The sequence below is a fragment of the Primulina eburnea genome, chromosome 8, assembly GCF_022965805.1.
Source record: "Primulina eburnea isolate SZY01 chromosome 8, ASM2296580v1, whole genome shotgun sequence".
In the NCBI taxonomy this organism is placed as follows: domain Eukaryota; kingdom Viridiplantae; phylum Streptophyta; class Magnoliopsida; order Lamiales; family Gesneriaceae; genus Primulina; species Primulina eburnea.
Genome location: NC_133108.1, coordinates 7,202,302 through 7,220,381, shown reverse-complemented (window position 1 = coordinate 7,220,381; position 18,080 = coordinate 7,202,302). Strand labels below are relative to the sequence as shown.

At 35.5% G+C, this 18,080-nt stretch overlaps 4 protein-coding genes across 6 annotated transcripts; 2 read left to right on the top strand and 2 right to left on the bottom strand.

The window, feature by feature from the left end:
• The first annotated feature begins 3,369 nt into the window (after positions 1-3,369).
• Positions 3,370-9,158, top strand: LOC140838783 (protein STRUBBELIG-RECEPTOR FAMILY 3-like). Of its 3 annotated transcripts, none has more exons than XM_073205335.1 (17): positions 3,370-3,512; positions 3,772-3,934; positions 4,189-4,321; positions 4,404-4,475; positions 4,656-4,721; positions 4,826-4,897; positions 4,999-5,070; positions 5,153-5,224; positions 5,698-5,763; positions 5,868-5,933; positions 6,034-6,413; positions 6,500-6,795; positions 7,353-7,624; positions 7,852-7,990; positions 8,130-8,251; positions 8,362-8,518; positions 8,797-9,158. In XM_073205335.1, the coding sequence occupies exons 2-17, from the start codon at positions 3,835-3,837 to the stop codon at positions 8,869-8,871; spliced, it is 2,160 nt and encodes a 719-aa protein (XP_073061436.1). In that variant the 5' UTR covers positions 3,370-3,512; positions 3,772-3,834; the 3' UTR covers positions 8,872-9,158. The 3 variants fall into 3 exon arrangements, with proteins under 3 accessions (XP_073061436.1, XP_073061438.1, XP_073061437.1); XM_073205337.1 differs by having other exon boundaries at positions 3,371-3,512; positions 6,503-6,795; positions 8,797-9,157; XM_073205336.1 differs by having other exon boundaries at positions 3,445-3,609.
• A 971-nt stretch (positions 9,159-10,129) lies between these two features.
• LOC140838946 (uncharacterized) lies at positions 10,130-10,525 on the bottom strand. The gene has a single exon (XM_073205575.1). It carries the CDS (start codon positions 10,523-10,525, stop codon positions 10,130-10,132), a length of 396 nt encoding a protein of 131 aa, XP_073061676.1.
• Positions 10,526-10,710: 185 nt separating this feature from the next.
• Positions 10,711-11,946, bottom strand: LOC140838945 (uncharacterized). Its single transcript, XM_073205573.1, has 3 exons — positions 11,787-11,946; positions 11,506-11,695; positions 10,711-11,446 (listed from the first exon to the last, which is right to left on the bottom strand). The coding sequence occupies exons 1-3, from the start codon at positions 11,944-11,946 to the stop codon at positions 10,711-10,713; spliced, it is 1,086 nt and encodes a 361-aa protein (XP_073061674.1).
• A 4,062-nt stretch (positions 11,947-16,008) lies between these two features.
• LOC140838944 (uncharacterized) lies at positions 16,009-16,500 on the top strand. Its single transcript, XM_073205572.1, has one exon. The coding sequence runs from the start codon at positions 16,009-16,011 to the stop codon at positions 16,498-16,500; it is 492 nt and encodes a 163-aa protein (XP_073061673.1).
• Positions 16,501-18,080: the final 1,580 nt, after the last annotated feature.

The window sequence follows — 18,080 nt, the reverse complement described above, 5'->3', positions numbered from 1 at the left end:
AAAACGAATCCTTCAGCTTTGGTGATCCGATTTCTAACAAAAAACTAGTAAGTAAGTGGTAGGATAATTTCGAAAACAATTTAACCTCAAGATATATTCAATTGACGAAGCCAAAGACACAAAAAATGTATTATAAATTACCATTTTCTTTACTAATAGTGTTTTCAAAAAAATTAAAATTTAACATTTTTACAAATGATTAATGATAATAATAATAATTCATTACATGTACAAAAGAATCTAAAAATTTCATACTAAATATTCTACCTGCACTAATTTTATCACTTGATTGGATCACTTTGTTTATCTGCGTGAACTTGTTTCGATATTCTGCCAACTTAATCTAAAGATAATTAAATAAATTATAGAAAAAAAATTATCAAGATGTATGCAAGTATACTCCAAATATGATACATTGTGCCAGAAAATGCTAGGGCTCTAGCTTTCAAAATTCTAGATTTGCCATGCTAGGCTTTTTTAACCACTTTAAAGTACTTCAATGATCTCCACCCTTATGTTTGTCCAGAACAAAAAGGCAAGCGATCTCACGTAGCCAAGCGATCTTAAGCTCTTAACCATAAGATAATCGAATGTATTGGCAGAATGTCCAAAGATCATCACTGGAGATAGGGGAGGAGCAATCAATTCCGGACACTACTCGATCGATAGCATTATTTGGGTAAATATTGGTCCGACTTGAACTATCCGAAACCCAAAAACTCGATCTATGTGTTGGTACGTATTATTTTATTTTTCTTAGTTGAAACAAGAGTTTGACTCTTTTTTCTTAAAGCGATATTGCCACGCCCTGATGCTCATGGTTGTCAATGCAATTTGTTTCCCAATAAACAATGACTACGCGGCTTCAAAATAGTAGCACTACAAATTTTAAAGTCACGAGAACTTGAAATGTTTAACACACTATTAAGATGGTATGCAAACTTTCTAATATCGAATTATAAACGTTAAATTTAAAAATCCAACTTCGAGATTTTAAATCTTACAAAACTTGTATTTAAGCACAAATGCTTAAAAAACTCAAAATATAAGAACTCTCGAATTTAATTCTAAAGTTTGAATTTAAGCGTATAAGCTTAAAAAATCCAAACTCAAGATTTTATATCTTGAAAATTTGATTTTTAAGCGTTAATGCTTAAAAATTCGCATATAAAACTAAATTTAGAGAGAAATGAGAGTAAAAAAAATTGGTGTATTGAATTCAAATGAATGGAGGTCTTATTTATAAAAGATGGAAAGCTTTGGATGAAAAGATGCATCATTTAACTATATCCATTGCCAATAGACTTGGTTGAAAAGTTGCGCTTCTTGAATCACATGGCCTTTCGGCCAAGTTTCCAAAAATCACATGCATGTGATTTTTATTTTTTTTATTAATATACTTTTTGGCTCCATTTGATACGTGTGATAGGATAAGTAAATGATTAATAATTAGAGTGATTAAAAAATTAGATATATGATTAATAGTATTGTGAGATAAATAACATAGTGTTTGGTATTATTTTAAAATGATGGATTAATTTTGTAAATTTTATTGTAATGACCAAAATGTCTCAAATGCTAATTAAATATATATTCTTAAAATAATTGGATAGATAATTAAATATTTAATTATAATTTACATTTATCAAAATTAATTTAAATATATTTATTAGAAATAAATTTGTAAATATGTATTTATTTTAATTATTAAAATAGCAATAATATTTTGAATGTTGATGTTAAATAAAATTTTAGTAATAATTACAATATTATTGTTTTTTCTTAAAATAATTATAAATATTCTTAAAATAATTTGATAGATAATTAACTATTTATAATTAATAATTAAAATAATAGTAATATTTTGAATATTAATTTTAATGTTAAATAAAGTTTAGTGATATTATAAAATTATTGTTTTTTAAAATAATGATAAATATTCTTAAAATAATTAAATAGATAATTAAATATTTATAATTATAATTTATGTGTATTAAAATTAATTTAAATATAATTATTAGAAATATATTTGAAAATATTAACGTAATCATTAAACACAATAAATTAAAATTTAATAAATATTTATTTTCATAAGAGATAAGATGATAAAAATGTAATTTGTGGTGTGTTGATAACTTATCTCACTTAATTTGTTAGATTAATAATCAAATAATTAATAATAAAATTAAGTGTTAAACCAGGTCAAAATGATTATTAATATATATTAATATTTTAACCAAACATTACATAAGTATGTGATTATTCATCTATCCTTATTTAATCACATCAACCAAACACACCCTTTATGTTTATCTTTAACCATGAGTTAAGATAAGAAAATCAGGTATTTAAATCTAAGAATAATGATTAATACAAGGTTCATATGTCGAACTTTTATAAAACATAAAAGGATTTATAAAAAAAAATACCAAAAAAATTAACCAACAAAGGATTTTATCGAGGTCCACTTTAAAAACATAAATTCATAAAAAAATCACTCATAAACCCCTTAAACGCTCATCTCTCGGATAAGCAGGCTGAAGGGATAAAATATAAATTTATTATTTTCTGATTAAACTCGAACCTTGTGTTTATCAATTCCTGGTTTATATTTTAGCTTATTTTTAACCAAAAAGTCTTTATATTAAATCGAAATTCCAAAATTCAAATAAATCTTTTATTATTTCATTAAAGTTTCAAGTTAAAAATAAATATAGATCATGTCATTGTAAGATAATGATTTTACACAAATAATTTAGTATGTCATTCAGGCTAATCTATGAAATATATATATTGGTAATCGAAAAATAATTCTGGTCGCTACGTCATTTAAAATCGGAGTGAATCTCATGTGCGGGTCAAACCAACCCATATTCACAATAAAAAGTAGTACTTTTAGCATAAAAAATAATATTTTTTCATGGATGACCCAAATAAGAGATCCGTCTCACAAATACGACTTGTGAGACCGTCTCACACAAGTTTTTGCCTTAAAATCGATAAAATAATTCTGTTCGCTGCGTTTTGTATTTATTTAAAATAGATAAAATAATTTTCTTGGCTACATAGCTCATTCGAAGTTTTTTATCTATTTTAAATAGATACAAAAGTCATTTTTTCTAACACTATGTTCACCTGTAATCGCAGGAATGAATATGATGAACCTACCTAAAATGATTAAATTTGAAAGAAAATATTTGTTAGTCAACCTTCAGCATTGGATGCACGTGGGCCTGATTTTCAAGAAGCCCGAAATTAAAATTTGACTCATGACCCAACGGTACAATAGGTTGTTTTTCAAATTAAACTTTAAAAATGGAAGAAACATACCACCAATAACAGATAATCGCGCTTTTACAAAGCCAATCTAAATATGTGTATGTAATCATATAGCTGTCTGTAATCTTTATTGGCAAAATGCATAATTAGGGTGTTTTGTCTTTGCCGACTCACGAAAGAAAAAAGGCAAGAAACATATTATAATTGTCGGCACGACATTTCACTCTGAAAAGGTTTGTTTCTGGCTTCATCATCTCAGCAACGAAATCTTTTTATTGTTTTTTGTGGTTTATGGTGTGTCCCTGAACCCATTGGTGCTGAAACTTGAGGGTTTGTGCTTCTTAACTTGCTTTAATTACTGTATGTTTTTTTTGTGTGCGTATGCATTTATGAGGGTTGTGTGTATGCCACCACCGTTTGCCATTCCATGATTAAAGAAGTGGTTTTTTTTTTGAAGTTCTTTGTTGTTCGGTAATTGGCTTTGTACTTCAGATTCTCGGGGTGTTTCTGCGGAAGGTTCTACTCCTTCAACAGTGGGGTGACTCTTAACTGGAGATGGCTTGTTTTGGCGCGGAGATTCGTTCATGGGTTCTTCTATTTTCGGTTGTTTTTTCTGCGTTGCAATTTGCATTGGGAGTCACCGACCCTCGTGATAGTAAGCTATTGGTTCAAATTTTCCGTATTCACTGGTTTCACTATGTGTAAAATGAATCTTTCTTCTGAGTTTGAATGTTTTTTGTTTGCACTTTTTTTTTTAAAAAAAAAACACCAATAATTTCGATGGCTAATTAATTCAACACCGAGTGCTTATGGAATTTTTCCTCGTATATTTGGAATTATGTGTCGGTTGTGCTGTAAATAGCATATATTCTTACGTTATTTGTTTTGTCTTGGAATGCTTCATGTCAGTTTATGCAATAAATAGTTTGTATACTTCTCTGGGATCCCCACAACTTCAAGGATGGATCTTCGCTGGAGGAGATCCATGTGGACAACCAATCTGGCAAGGCGTGGAGTGTGTGAATGCGAATATATCTTCAATGTAAGTTGTGTCCGTATTTTTTATCACGATGTGTGATAATTTAACTTTTGTGTGAATTAAAATTATTGTCTTTGATTGGTAGAAAACTACCTGGTGCGAATTTGGGCGGAGAATTGGGCAATGATTTGGGATCGTTTGCCTCAATCATGGTGATGTGAGTTAATTTCTAATGGCTTTGCTTGTTTTTTGCCTTATTCTTTGATCATGCTATTTGCATGCAGTTTCTTTATAGACTGACGAGTCTTCACATTGTTTTCTTGGTTAATTTATATTACTTTTACATCATTCAATCAATATGACGGAGATTAAAGATATTGATTTTCCTATAAAGCAGAGATTTAAGCAATAATCACATTGGGGGCAGTATACCACCGAACTTGCCGATCACTCTTAAAAGTTTGTATGTTTCTGATCTCGAACTGCTTAGTGTATTATGTCGCAACTCCTTCTGTAAATAATGGCTGATAATACCCTCCCCCCAACATAAAACACCACGAACTCTAGTTTTCTTTCAGATAATCAGATTACAGGAAATGTTCCAGATACGTTATCAATCTTGGGGCAGTTGACAGATTTGTAAGTTCTATTCTCTCTCTAGTCCTACTTTTTTCACTTCTTTTCTTTTCACTGCCTCTGTATCTATTTCTAGTTTAACTTAAAGCCCCATAATTTTCCAGGTCTCTGAACAACAATCAATTAAGTGGATCGATTCCTGATGCCTTTGAACAACTCAAGGAGTTGATTAACATGTAAGAATTTATGTAATTGGAGCGGAAGCTCATATTATACGTACTTAGTAGATATTTGATTTAAATCATGTTGACCATGCAGGGATTTGTCAGGGAATAGTTTCGTTGGCCAGCTGCCCTCTTCAATGGGGAATTTGTCATCTCTGACTACCTTGTAAGTATGTAGTCTCTCAAGCGTAAATGTGGTCATGATATTGTCTTTTCCTATGCTAACATTGACCGAACTGTATTGGATAACAAGAGTTCTCTTCATGCCATAATTTCTTGTGGAGAGTGAATCGATTAAGAGGAAAAATATAAATATCTGACTGTGTATACTTATTTCGACCATATCGACCTGAGTATCTGTGACCCATGTTATGAACCACTCAAATGCTTTGTCTAGCCTGCTTGTTCATATTTGGTGAATTTCAATGAGGGGGGCAGGTTGTACTAGTAAAATGAAAGTTCAGTTAGTAGAATTTTAAATGAAAGTTTGCTACTAACATGGAACAGTCCGTTATAGAAACCTTCTTTGTCTCGAATAAAATGACTTTATCCTAGTAAAATCTTCACATACTCATTTGCATTCTTTTGGCATTGTAAAATTAAAATTTTCTTTTTTCACTGTCTTCTTGTTGTTTATAGGCATTTGCAGAACAATCAGCTCTCTGGAATGCTGGATGTTCTTCAAAATCTTCCTCTCATAGATTTGTACTGCAGTTCTTCACCATGTGATAGTTTATTATTTTAATAATCCACTTTTCTTTGCTGGAGTAACAACATTTAACTGTTTTTTCCCTTTTTTCACACTCCAGAAACATAGAGAATAACCTTTTCTCTGGACCTATACCACCAAAACTGATTACTATTCCGAATTTCAGGTGAAAATTTGAGTTGATTTCTCTGTCATTTGGCCTTTTTTTGCAGTCGAGCTCGAATATTGACCTTATGATTTAATAAGATGTCCCTTTTATGGTGCAGAAGCACCGGTAATCCCTTTAACACTACGATAATACCTTCCCCACCATCTCCATCTCCTTTATTATACCCTTTGGAGGCACCCTCTCCATGGTCAGCTCCTTCAGTTATTGTAAATGGGCCATCAGCGTCTCGATTGCCAGAATCTGGTAGGAAAATGAAGCCCAACAACACTGCTAGCAAAATCACATGGATACCTATTGTTGGGTTGTTTGTAGTTCTGGTACTTGCTTTGGGCGTATGTTTCTTCTTGTTCAGATGCTGTAGAAGGAAATTTAGTGAGAAGATAGTCAAGAATCAAGAGATGGAGAAACATAGTGATATGACCCAGACTCATAAACATGACCAATCTTCGCAAAAGCCTTTGTATCAAGTCGAGAAAGGTAATTAACCTTCCCCATACTTTCTCTTTTGTACTGTCACTTTTTTCCCCATTTCCCTTCAATCAAATAAATTTTATAGTTTAAAGCAGTGCCAAAGGACACCTTTCGGGGGAAGGATCACAGTGTAGATATGACAGGATTGGATAGTTCTCAGCTGTCAACCAGGCCCCCTCCATTTCCACTTGTGCCTGCCGAAAAGATTCCCGCTGATCCAATTTTCACCGCTTTGAGCCCAAGGCAAAATGCTTCTAAAAGTTTAGGCTCTGTTAATTTCTTCACAGTTGCATCTCTTCAACAATATACAAACAGCTTTTCTCAAGAAAATCTTATCGGCAAAGGCATGCTAGGCACAGTTTATAGAGCTCAATTTCCTGATGGGAAGGTACACAATCTTGGACTTTTTGCTATCCACTGATTCCACTACATGCGAATCAAACTCTTGTTTTTTCATGATTGTGTTTGTTTCTTTTCTTTGATTCAATGAGGTGCAATATGTTGTTATTTTAAGTGACCTGTTGAATTCGCAAAAGTCTACTTTCTACAAAAAATGGCGATGCGCTGTTGAAAGTACATTGTCTCTCGTTTGATTGTTGCAAGGATATGTTATTCTAGATTTTTTTTCCACCCTTCAGTCTAGAGACAACTGGGTCAGTTTTGTAACTGTACTTGTAGCTGCCCATCCTAGACTGGATTTTTTTATGTCATGTGACAAGGATGTGTTATTCTAGATTTTTTTCCACCCTTCGGTCTAGGGACAGCGGGGTCAGTTCTGTAACAGTACTTGTAGCTGCCCATCCTAGACTAGATTTTTTTATGTCATGTGACACAAAGTCCTTCATGACTCTGTTTCCATTCATCTTCAATGGATTCCGAGGGAAAAGCATCCTGTATTTTTTGTGTCCATGATGCCTTCTCATGAGGTTGTCAACGCATCTCTAGGTGCTGGCAGTCAAGAAACTGGAGCAGTCGGCGTCAGGGCATCTGAGTGACAATGAATTCCTTGAGCTCGTGACAAGTATCTCAAAACTTCAACATCCAAATATAGTTAAACTTGTTGGTTACTGCCTGGAGCATGGACAACGCTTATTTGTTCACGATTATTGCCGTCATGGGACACTTAATGAGGCATTACACCTGGATGACGAAATGAAGAGAAAGCTTTCGTGGAATACCCGTATGCTTCTGGCGATTGAAGCTGCGAAGGCTCTAGAGTAAGTTCATTTTAACCAAAACTGAGTATGGTTTTGAGAAGAAAACTAGGTTACATGATTTCTGTAAAGAGATAAATTTCCTGGTTCACCCGTTCTTGAAGTACCCATTTCAGTCCTGCTTGCTTTAATTTCTTTGTTCTTGCGCTGTTTCTCGAAATAAATTTTCCACTGCCCATTTTTCACCCATTATTATATGGAGACTTAGTGGTGCTGTGTTATTGATGAAGATATTTGCATGAGGTGTGTCAGCCACCTGTTGTGCACCGGAATTTCAAGTCCACTAATGTGTTACTAACTGATGATCTCTCTGTACGAGTTTCTGACTGTGGCTTGGCTCCTTTGTTATCATCTGATCACATGACTCAGGTAATATCTTGCAGGTATTTTCATACTGTTTAAAATGTTAACCGAAGTCTGATGTTAGAACGGCACGCTCATTAATCATTTCAGATGTTGGCAACTTCATCTACTTGAATTTTAATCGATGCTAGTGTTTTTTGATCAGTTGCAAGGTTACGGTTACGGTGCTCCTGAACTCGAGACAGGAAGCTATTCTCAGCAGAGTGATGTTTACTGCTTTGGAGTTGTGATGTTAGAACTTCTTACGGGTCGAAAATCTTATGACAGGTTATAAAATCCTTATACTGATAGCTAGAAATTAGATATTCTGATTATTGCTACGTTAAATTCTACCTTCAACGAGGATAGGCTTATAAATCAACTTCTACCCAAAACAGGTTCCGTCCTCGAGGATCGCAATATTTGGCTAGATGGGCATTGCCTCACCTTTATGATATAGATGCATTGTCAAGAATAGTCGAGCCTTCACTAAAGGGTGCTTATCCATCTAAATCTCTCTCTCGACTTGCTGATATAATCACGTTATGTATTCAGGTACATCTCCAATTTCCTTTTCTTATATTCCATGGATTGTTTTTGAGTGGTATTACTTTATAATGGGGACTCGAGAAAGAAAATTATTGGTCCAGATATACTTTTTGTCTTGTGTCATTGTATTCATTATTAGGACCTGATGTCTAAACTAAGCAGCCTTTTAAAATCGTAGATGCCAGGATCCAGATCCAAATGACCTAACAAACTCGGGATTGTATTTTTTGACGTTCGATTATGGTGATGATAGTGTATTTACTTGTTTTCTATCTTTTACACAGCCTGAGCCAGAATTCAGGCCACCTATGTCTGAGATCGTTCAAAAGCTATCACATTTGATATCGAGTGATCGCTGAGCAGCGCGCACGTGTTGAGATGACAAGAATCTGGGATCTCAACTGTTGGCACTTACATTCTGTGTTGTTTTTTTCATGTAAATCGTCCTTTTCCTGTTACTTTTCTGGGTACATGCATGTAAACCGTCTTAAGTTTCTCTGCTTCAAATGGTGGTGATTATGTATCATATATGTTGTCTGTAAAATGGCATTGCATGACAAATCCTTTGTTTTCTTTTTGGTGCGAGAGAAATCAGACACTCTATTTTCCCATCTCATCTGTCTTCAGTAATTATTACATTATTATCATGAATTGAACTTTTGTTTCATTATTATCATTTATTGAACTTTTTTTCCTCTATATCACGTGTAAAAAAACAATTGCATTGCTGCTGGCTGGTGAAGAGAATTTATATAGCAGGAAAAAATAGAATCTCAACACTGCAGCCAGTTAGCCAAATGACTAGCGGTACACTGCGGGTCCATTACAGATATCTTGTCGAATCTGGCTTGCGGATTCTGTCCTGTAGCTGGTGTCCCCTTGTTTTGTAAGATAAAACGGTGTCCAATCTCATTTTTGCCTTTTATTTACCGTACTTGAGAATTTTTTTACAAAATTTTAATCTCTGAATAAACTTGTGACAAATAGATGTTAGGTGTACAGCTAAATTTATATAATATTTATTACCACACAAAAAAATTAAATACAAAAATTTCATTTACAAATTCAATTTAAAATCTCATTTTGTAATAACAAAATTTTACGATATTATTATTATAAATATTGTTACACGATATATTTGTTGTACCTGCGTCGTTATTCTTTATGAGTTTGGTTCGGACCATTCTTTGCGATCATTGAATTCCACGTGGTGCTCGTTGCATAATGCACTTTAAAATGTATGTTTGGATAAAGTATCCTGCGTCCAATTAAATTTAACTTGTTTGTTGGTAGAGCTTTCACATTTTTTTTTGGTTCGGATGAAAAAATTTGATCCAATCCTCATTTATAAATAAATGATCATATTTATCACTCAGTATATATATCCGGGTACGGATCTAGGTTTTCTACTTTGTGGAGGTCGCTTATAAAATACGGACAAAATATTAAGAGAGGAAAAAAAAAATTTCATCTGTTATATTCAACTAAACATAAACAGTACGTTTTTAACAAGAAAATTTCTATCTAAAAAGAATTCGACGCTCCTTAAAATTTTGAAAGTCTTCAATAATAGTATATATACAAATATTTTAGCAATTTCTCTTTCAATAAATATCATCAATACATTCGAGAGAAAATCATCCTCCATTTTGCTTCGAAGCCTAGTTCTGACGATTTCATAGCTGAGAATGACCGTTCTGTAGTAGCGGTAGAAAATGGAAGAGTCAGCACAAGCACGATCACTCTAAAAACAAGGTCATATGTAGCATCTTTTTTAGTCTTCACCAGCCATTGGCACAACTCAGAAATGGTGGAAAGACTTTTGTAGTATGACCCTTTGACTTTGACTACATTATGCTCATAGTGCTTCAACTGCATATCTAACCATTCTCTTTCTTTACTAGTAAAATCTCGTGGATAAAACTTTTCAACCAATTTGCATATATCCAGATATTTCAATGAATCACTTGCATTTTGAGGATTTAAAGCAGAAGTAAGCATGAGTAACTCCATCGCATTTTCACTAAAACACACATTAATTTCTTGCATTTGTGAATCTATTGTGGCATTAAAAAAGTTTACCCTATAATGATGCTCAATGGTGAAATTGCCTAGATGACGAAGGGCTCGACCTCGCCTATCAACATATTGAGCACTAAAATCAGGAACATCAATATTACGAGCCACACAAAAAGACTTCACTTTTTCAAGCCAAGCAAATCATCCCCATTTGCATCCCTTAGCTCTTGAATTAATTTTTTTGTAGATGAAACTAGCTCCATTGCACTCAAAATATCTTGAGACTTGCTTTGTAATGTTTGACAAAGTATATATGTGATCTCCATAATCTCGTTCATTAGATGTAATATGAATACAAAATCAAATGAATTCATTTCATCATAAATAGACGTTGCATCTGCTCTTTGGGAAGGAAGTCCATCCTCCATAACTTCGAGCAATAAAGTACATGTTGCACTAAACATCTTGATCAAACTCGATAATGATCTAAAATGAGAACTCCAACGCATATCAGCTGCTTGTTGTAAATTACTTATCTGATTAAGTCCACGCCCTGTCTCGAGTTCATTGATAGAAATCAAATAAGCAATGTCATATGCGTGAGCTTCCTTCAATTCATCATTATTCTTGCACGAAGCACCAACCATATTAACTATGAAAGTTAATTTACCAAATAACTGATGAATACGAGTTACATTTTTTGCTGCCGCAACAAGAGCCAACTGCAATCGATGAGCAAAGCAATAAACATAAAAATCACTCTTACATGCTTTCAGAATCAAAGCTTGCAGTCCATTGAACTTACCTCTCATATTGCTAACACCATCGTAACTTTGACCTCTAATATTTTGGATATCCAAATTGTAATGACTCAAATAAGAATATATAGCATCTTTAATTTCAAAGTTGTCGTATCTAACACATGAACAAGCCCAAAAAAACGTTCTTGTATGCATCCATTTTTGTCCACGAACCTCAACACTATAGACATTTGTTTTTGTTTTTTTGACTCATCTCGGGCTTCATCGATGACTAGGCAATACTTGCTGGCTGCAATTTCTTCACGAATTACATTTTTCACTCTCACTGAGAACATGTGAAGTATTTGCTTTTGAATATCATGGCATGCATACTTGGCATTTTTCGGAGCTCTCTGTATTGCATCTGAAGCTCGTTGTTATACAAGGCCATCACATCAAGAAATTCAAGAAAGTTTCCACGATTAGATTGGATGAATTAGAGCTCTCATCATGACCTCTAAAAGGAACGCCCTGAAGCGCAAGCAACCGAGTTACATGTAGACCAACTTTCAACTGAAGGCGATTCCTTTCAACTGCTTCTGAGCTAATTTTGTTGAAAAATCTTGGTATATGTCGAGGTTGGTTCATTAAAACCTCACATGCCTTTTCAGCCATACGATGGGGTGATGATACATTATTTTTCCCGATATGACATTGGAAATAACATGTTTTTCCACTTCGAGCCTTCTTCCAATTATCAAATCCAACAACAGTAAATGCAGTTTGCTTAAGACATCCCGATGGCTTGTTAAAGATAAAGCAAGGAAAACAGAAATCTTTATCTTTTGCTGGGAAATACTCCAACCAAGGAAGAAGCTCAAACCAGGATGATTGGGACCTGCGAGTATGAAGATTGTTTTTATTTAGTGGATATTCTGAAAGTATAGGCTGATATGCTTTCAGATTTAGATAAGCCCGACGAATTTCTTCATGCTCGTCCGGAGAGTATTCCTATATTTGTCGACGTAATCCTGGATCACGCTCTAAGAAGTTAAGACCAACCCCTGCACTTTCAACCTTTCTTAACTTTTGAGAATGACCTCAGGTGGAAGATTATCATCTGATGGTATCGATGAGGCTGTAGAAATGGGAGGATCTGATTGATTTGATATCTTTCTCTGAAAGAATTTATCAATTATAACAGATTTTCTCATTAATGAATAAAATCACACCTGACACAATAGATAAAATCTAGTCATTTAAATATACTAACACCATAAATAAAACTATCTACCATAATATATTATCAATATTCACTGCTAAATAAAACAATTAACACTTTTATGTTTTATATGATATATGTCTATGCTAAATATTAAGAAGCATATACCCGATGGTCTAGACTTACAATTTATAAGCAATAAATACACCTAAATACTGGTTGAGTTTTAAGCAACAAAAAACTCATAAACAAGCATCAAAGATAGATAATGCGTTAAGAACTTTTGAAATCATAGCTTCTTCATTTATTTATGTTATTGATAAGTGCAATTTATTGTACTTTTATTACTTGTTTTTAACTTGGAATTTTGTGATTCTTGAGCAGGTTTTATTTGATATGTTGTTGTTTTTGTTATTGTAGTTTGGAAGAGTAGAAATGAGAGTTTGGAGTGATATAGTGATGAATTAGAAAGTGCAAAGGACAAAGATACACGAAGCAACACCGCACCCGTGGTGTTCACAAGAGCGCACCCGCGCTGTTCTCCGAGGCATGACCGCACCCGCGGTCTCACCAGAAGAGCAGGAGGAGTTTTAGTCGAAAGGGCACCGCACCCGCGGTCCTTATACCACCGCACCTGCGGTCATGCACAAACACCATTCCGGAAATTGTGAAACTTTGTGGACTTTGAAGAAAAGAAGGGGAAAATGGTGTGCTACGTGGGATATCTTGTCTAGACTATAAAAAGGTCTCTTTTTCATCATCTAGGGTATAGGGAGAGAAAAGCTTTGATTGATGTGCACAAGGGTGAGCTTACATTGAGAGTAGGTGGAGAAGAAGTCATGTTCAACATCTACAACACAATCAAAGAACCAAATGAGGTTAGTACTTGTAATAGTATTGATGTAATTGATTCATGTATATCTCATGTTGGTGCAGGTAGATTGACGAAAGATTCTTTGGAGAGATGCTTGTTGGAATCAGCGTCTATACTGGATGAAGATGATTGGGACGTGCAAGAGGAGTTACTTGTTCTCGATACATTGCCTAAAGAAAAGATTGATGTGCATAATGTAGAACTACTTGAAGATGCAAGTATAGAGGTACCAAAAGTATCCCCTGAATTGAAGGAACTTCCAAGTCACCTCTGTTATGCATTTTTAGGTGAAAATTCAACATATCCAGTAATCATCTCTTCTTTTCTTACTTGTACTGAAAAAGAAAAATTGTTGAGGGTGTTGAGAGAATTTAAATCTGCTCTGGGATGGACAATTGCTGATATAAGGGGAATTAGCCCTACTGTTTGTATGCATAAAATTTTGATGCAGGAGTCATATTCACCTTATGTTGATCATCAGAGAAGGCTTAATCCTGCAATGAAAGAGGTTGTGAGGGCTGAGGTATTAAAATTGTTAAATGCTGGTGTTATTTATGCTATATCTGATAGCTCATGGGTTTCACCAGTACAAGTAGTGCCTAAGAAGGGAGGAATAACTGTAGTGAAAAATGAGAACAATGAATTGATTTCAACTCGTCCAGTGACTGGTTGGCGAGTATGCATAGACTACAGGAAATTGAATGATGCTACTAGGAAATATCACTTCTCACTTCCATTTATTGACCAGATGCTTGATAGAGTTGGTGGTTATCATTATTATTGCTTTCTAGATGGCTATTCAGGTTACAATCAGATTGTCATAGCACCGGAGGATCAGGAGAAGACTACCTTCACTTGCCCTTACGGTACATTTGTTTTCAGGAGAATGCCATTTGGACTATGCAATGCACCTGCTACTTTTCAAAGGTGTATGATGGCCATATTTTCTGACATGGTTGAGGAAATAATGGAGGTTTTTATGGATGACATTTCTGTATTTGGTACATCTTTTGATCATTGTTTGCAAAATTTAATGCTTGTTTTGCAGAGATGTCAGGATAAGAATCTAGTTCTGAATTGGGAAAAATGTCACTTCATGGTTTCAGAAGGTATTGTGCTTGGCCACAAAATTTCAGCTAAAGGAATAGAAGTTGACAGGGCCAAAGTTGTGGCAATTGAAAATCTTCCACCGCCGAAGAATGTGAAAGGAATAAGAAGCTTCTTGGGACATGCCGGGTTTTATCGTCGTTATATTAAAGATTTCTCTAAAATTACTAGACCTTTATGTAATTTATTAGAGAAAGATTCTACATTTATTTTTGACGATGACTGTTTGCAGGCATTTAACAAAATCAAGGCAGCACTGATTTCAGCACCCATCATGATAGTACCTGATTGGAAGGAGCCCTTTGAGCTCATGTGCGATGCTAGCGACTATGCTGTGGGAGCAGCATTGGGACAAAGGCGAGACAAGATGTTTAAAGCCATCTACTATGCAAGTCGTACACTCAATGCAGCCCAACAAAATTACACAACTACTGAAAAAGAGATGCTAGCAGTGGTGTTTGCATTCGACAAATTCAGAACATATCTCATTGGCACCAAGGTAACCGTTTTTACTGACCATGCAGCTCTTCGTTACCTGTTTGCCAAAAAGGATGCAAAGCCCAGGTTGATACGATGGATACTCTTACTTCAAGAATTTGACTTTGAGGTCAAAGACAAGAAAGGTTGTGAGAACCAGGTGGCTGATCACCTGTCACGACTAGAGTTGGAAGGAAGAACTGAAGGTGGAGCTATCAACGAGTCGTTCCCAGATGAGCAACTTTTCAAGGTAAGTGTTACATATCCGTGGTTTGCAGATATAGCTAATTTCCTTGCTGCAGGAGAATTGCCTTCAGATTCAACGTATCATCAAAAGAAGAAATTTCTTCATGATGCCAAGTTTTACCTGTGGGATGATCCATTCTTGTTCAAGAGATGCGCTGATCAGATAATCAGACGATGTGTAGCTGAGGAAGAAGCGGGTATTATTCTAGAGCAGTGTCATTCCTCACCCTACGGTGGACACTTTGGGGCATCTAGAACATCAGCGAAGGTATTACAGTCAGGTTTCTATTGGCCTAATTTATTTAAAGACAGTTATACTTTAGTCAAGTCATGTGATAAATGCCAAAGAGTTGGCAATATTTCTAGACGACATAAATTACCACTAACAAATATTTTGGAGGTGGAACTCTTTGATGTCTGGGGTATTGATTTTATGGGTCCCTTCTCATCTTCGTTTGGTCAATCATATATTTTACTTGCTGTCGATTATGTGTCAAAATGGGTGGAAGCAATTGCCACCGTAACTAATGATGCTCGAGTTGTTGTTAAGTTTGTCCACAGGAACATCTTCACGAGATTTGGAACGCCTAGAGCCATTATCAGTGATGAAGGTACACATTTCTGTAACAAAATTTTTAACTCACTATTGACCAAGTATGATGTGAAGCACAGGGTGACACTGGCATACCACCCGCAAGCTAATGGGCAAGCAGAGATATCCAACCGGGAGATAAAGCAAATATTAGAAAAGACAGTGAAGACAAACCGGAAGGATTGGGCGATCAAGCTAGATGACGCGTTATGGGCATACATGACTGCATACAAGACACCTATCGGGATGTCACCTTATAGGTTGGTCTTTGGGAAAGCTTGTCATTTACCTTTGGAACTGGAGCACAAGGCATTTTGGGCTATAAAAAAGCTCAATTTTGATATGGGAGCATCGGGCGAGCAACGAATGTTGCAGTTGAATGAGATGGAAGAATTCAGGAATGAAGCATATGAGAATGCAAAGATATACAAAGAAAAGACCAAGAGATGGCACGACAAGCAAATTTTTCAACGAGACTTTGAACCAGGGCAACAGGTGTTATTATTCAATTCTCGACTGAGGTTGTTTCCTGGTAAGTTAAAATCCAGATGGTCTGGCCCATTCACAGTAGAAACAGTGTACCCACATGGTGCAATTGAACTAAAATGCAAAAATGGCGAGACATTCAAAGTCAATGGTCAGAGGGTCAAGCATTACTTTGGCAATGAAGTGCGACACATGGACAACATCCCACTGCGAGAACCAAAGTAGACTGATGAAAGTCGGGCTGATGACATTAAACCAAGCGCTTATTGGGAGGCAACCCAAATTTTTGTTTTTATTGCATTTTGATTTCTGTGTTGATTTTATTTTTGTATCATGTTATTTTTGGTTGTGTATTTTTAATATAGTGTGTGCTTAAATCTTCCAAAAATTTAATGAATCTCATTTGTATTCTTTTCAGGACTGAATATTTGAGAAGAAAATATTTTGACGAAACAGGAGTGCCCCTACAGTCTCATGTGCACTGCACCTATGCTTGAGGTGCATTCAAAAAAAAAAAAACAAGAAAATTCGATGCAAAAGTGCACCCGCAGCACAAAGACAGCGCACCCGCGCTTGGTGTGCCGAAGCACAACCGCACCTGCGGTGCTTACATTACCGCACCCGCGGTCGTGCAGTATGGAGAAATACATGAAGTGCCGAACATGCACCGCACCCGCACTGCTTATGCATGTCGCGCCCGTGATAAGCTGCCGAGAGGGTACCGCACCGGGGTACGTGGAATACCGCACCCGCGCTGCACCAGCGAAGTCTCACCGCACCCGCGGTGCTTACATTACCGCACCCGCGGTCGCACCGTTTAAAGACACAATCGGGCATTCTCTTCCACACTCGAAAAAACACCACTCTCAAGAGCACCCATCTCCATTTTCGAAATCCCTACTCCAAACACAATTCACACGCCAAATTTTTGTTCTTCTTTCAACAAATTCATCACTACAACCTACAAATCTTCACTCATTCCATCAAATACCTCATTTCTTTCCATCAAATTCAAAATCAAACCTAGGGTTGAAAAAAGGGGCTTCAAAATTTCTTCAAGAATTTGAACAAAACTTTGTTTTGTTCTTCAAGAAACAATTCAACACACCAAAGGTGAGCAAATTCATAGCAAATTTATGGATAAATTCGAAATTTGTTGGGTTTGTTGCTAAGGAAGGAAATTATTCATTTGGTGAAGCATCTTGTTGATTTTGGAAATATTGTTGATTGATTATTGTGTATATTGTTGAAGTGTGAATATTGTGAAGTAGCAGTTTGGTGGATTGCAAGAATCTTGTATTTTGAGAAGTGGGGTTGAATTGAAGTTGTATTTAGAAGGTGTTCGACAAAATGCCATCAAGAAGAAAACAATCAAAGGGTGCTTCATCCTCATCAACGGTAAATTATGATGCGAGTCGGTTTTATGATGAGAAGGCGGAGGAGCAATATGGCAAGATTTTGAATAGAAGCATTATAAAGGAAAGGGGATTTGATCTTAGTGCCCCTCATACTGAAATTGGAGAAATGCTTATGGCTCGACAGTGGGAAGAATTTGGCAGGCAGCCACAAGATGCTGTCATTTCATTGGTGAGAGAGTTCTATGCTAACCTCAAGGTTAGGTATGATCGGTTGACGGTGTTTGTGCGGAGAAAATGGGTAGCATTTGATGCACATACGATTAACACGATATATGGCTTCCCTCAAATCATGCACGACGAGTATGAAGAATACAGAAATGAGCATGTTGATTATAACAGTATTCTTCAAACAATATGTATACAGGGAGCCGAATGGCGAATGAGGGA

Coding starts and splice junctions, on each gene's coding strand:
- LOC140838946 (XM_073205575.1), bottom strand. CDS start 10,525: ATGGAGTTACTCATGCTTACTTCTGCTTTAAATCCTCAAAATGCAAGT.
- LOC140838945 (XM_073205573.1), bottom strand. CDS start 11,946: ATGGCTGAAAAGGCATGTGAGGTTTTAATGAACCAACCTCGACATATA. Junction 11,696..11,786: donor TCAGGGCGTTCCTTTTAGAG/GTCATGATGAGA, acceptor AACGAGCTTCAG/ATGCAATACAGAGAGCTCCG. Junction 11,447..11,505: donor CAAATGTCTATAGTGTTGAG/GTTCGTGGACAA, acceptor TTCATGTGTTAG/ATACGACAACTTTGAAATTA.
- LOC140838944 (XM_073205572.1), top strand. CDS start 16,009: ATGACTGCATACAAGACACCTATCGGGATGTCACCTTATAGGTTGGTC.
- LOC140838783 (XM_073205335.1), top strand. CDS start 3,835: ATGGCTTGTTTTGGCGCGGAGATTCGTTCATGGGTTCTTCTATTTTCG. Junction 5,934..6,033: donor ATTACTATTCCGAATTTCAG/GTGAAAATTTGA, acceptor TTTATGGTGCAG/AAGCACCGGTAATCCCTTTA. Junction 6,414..6,499: donor TTTGTATCAAGTCGAGAAAG/GTAATTAACCTT, acceptor TATAGTTTAAAG/CAGTGCCAAAGGACACCTTT.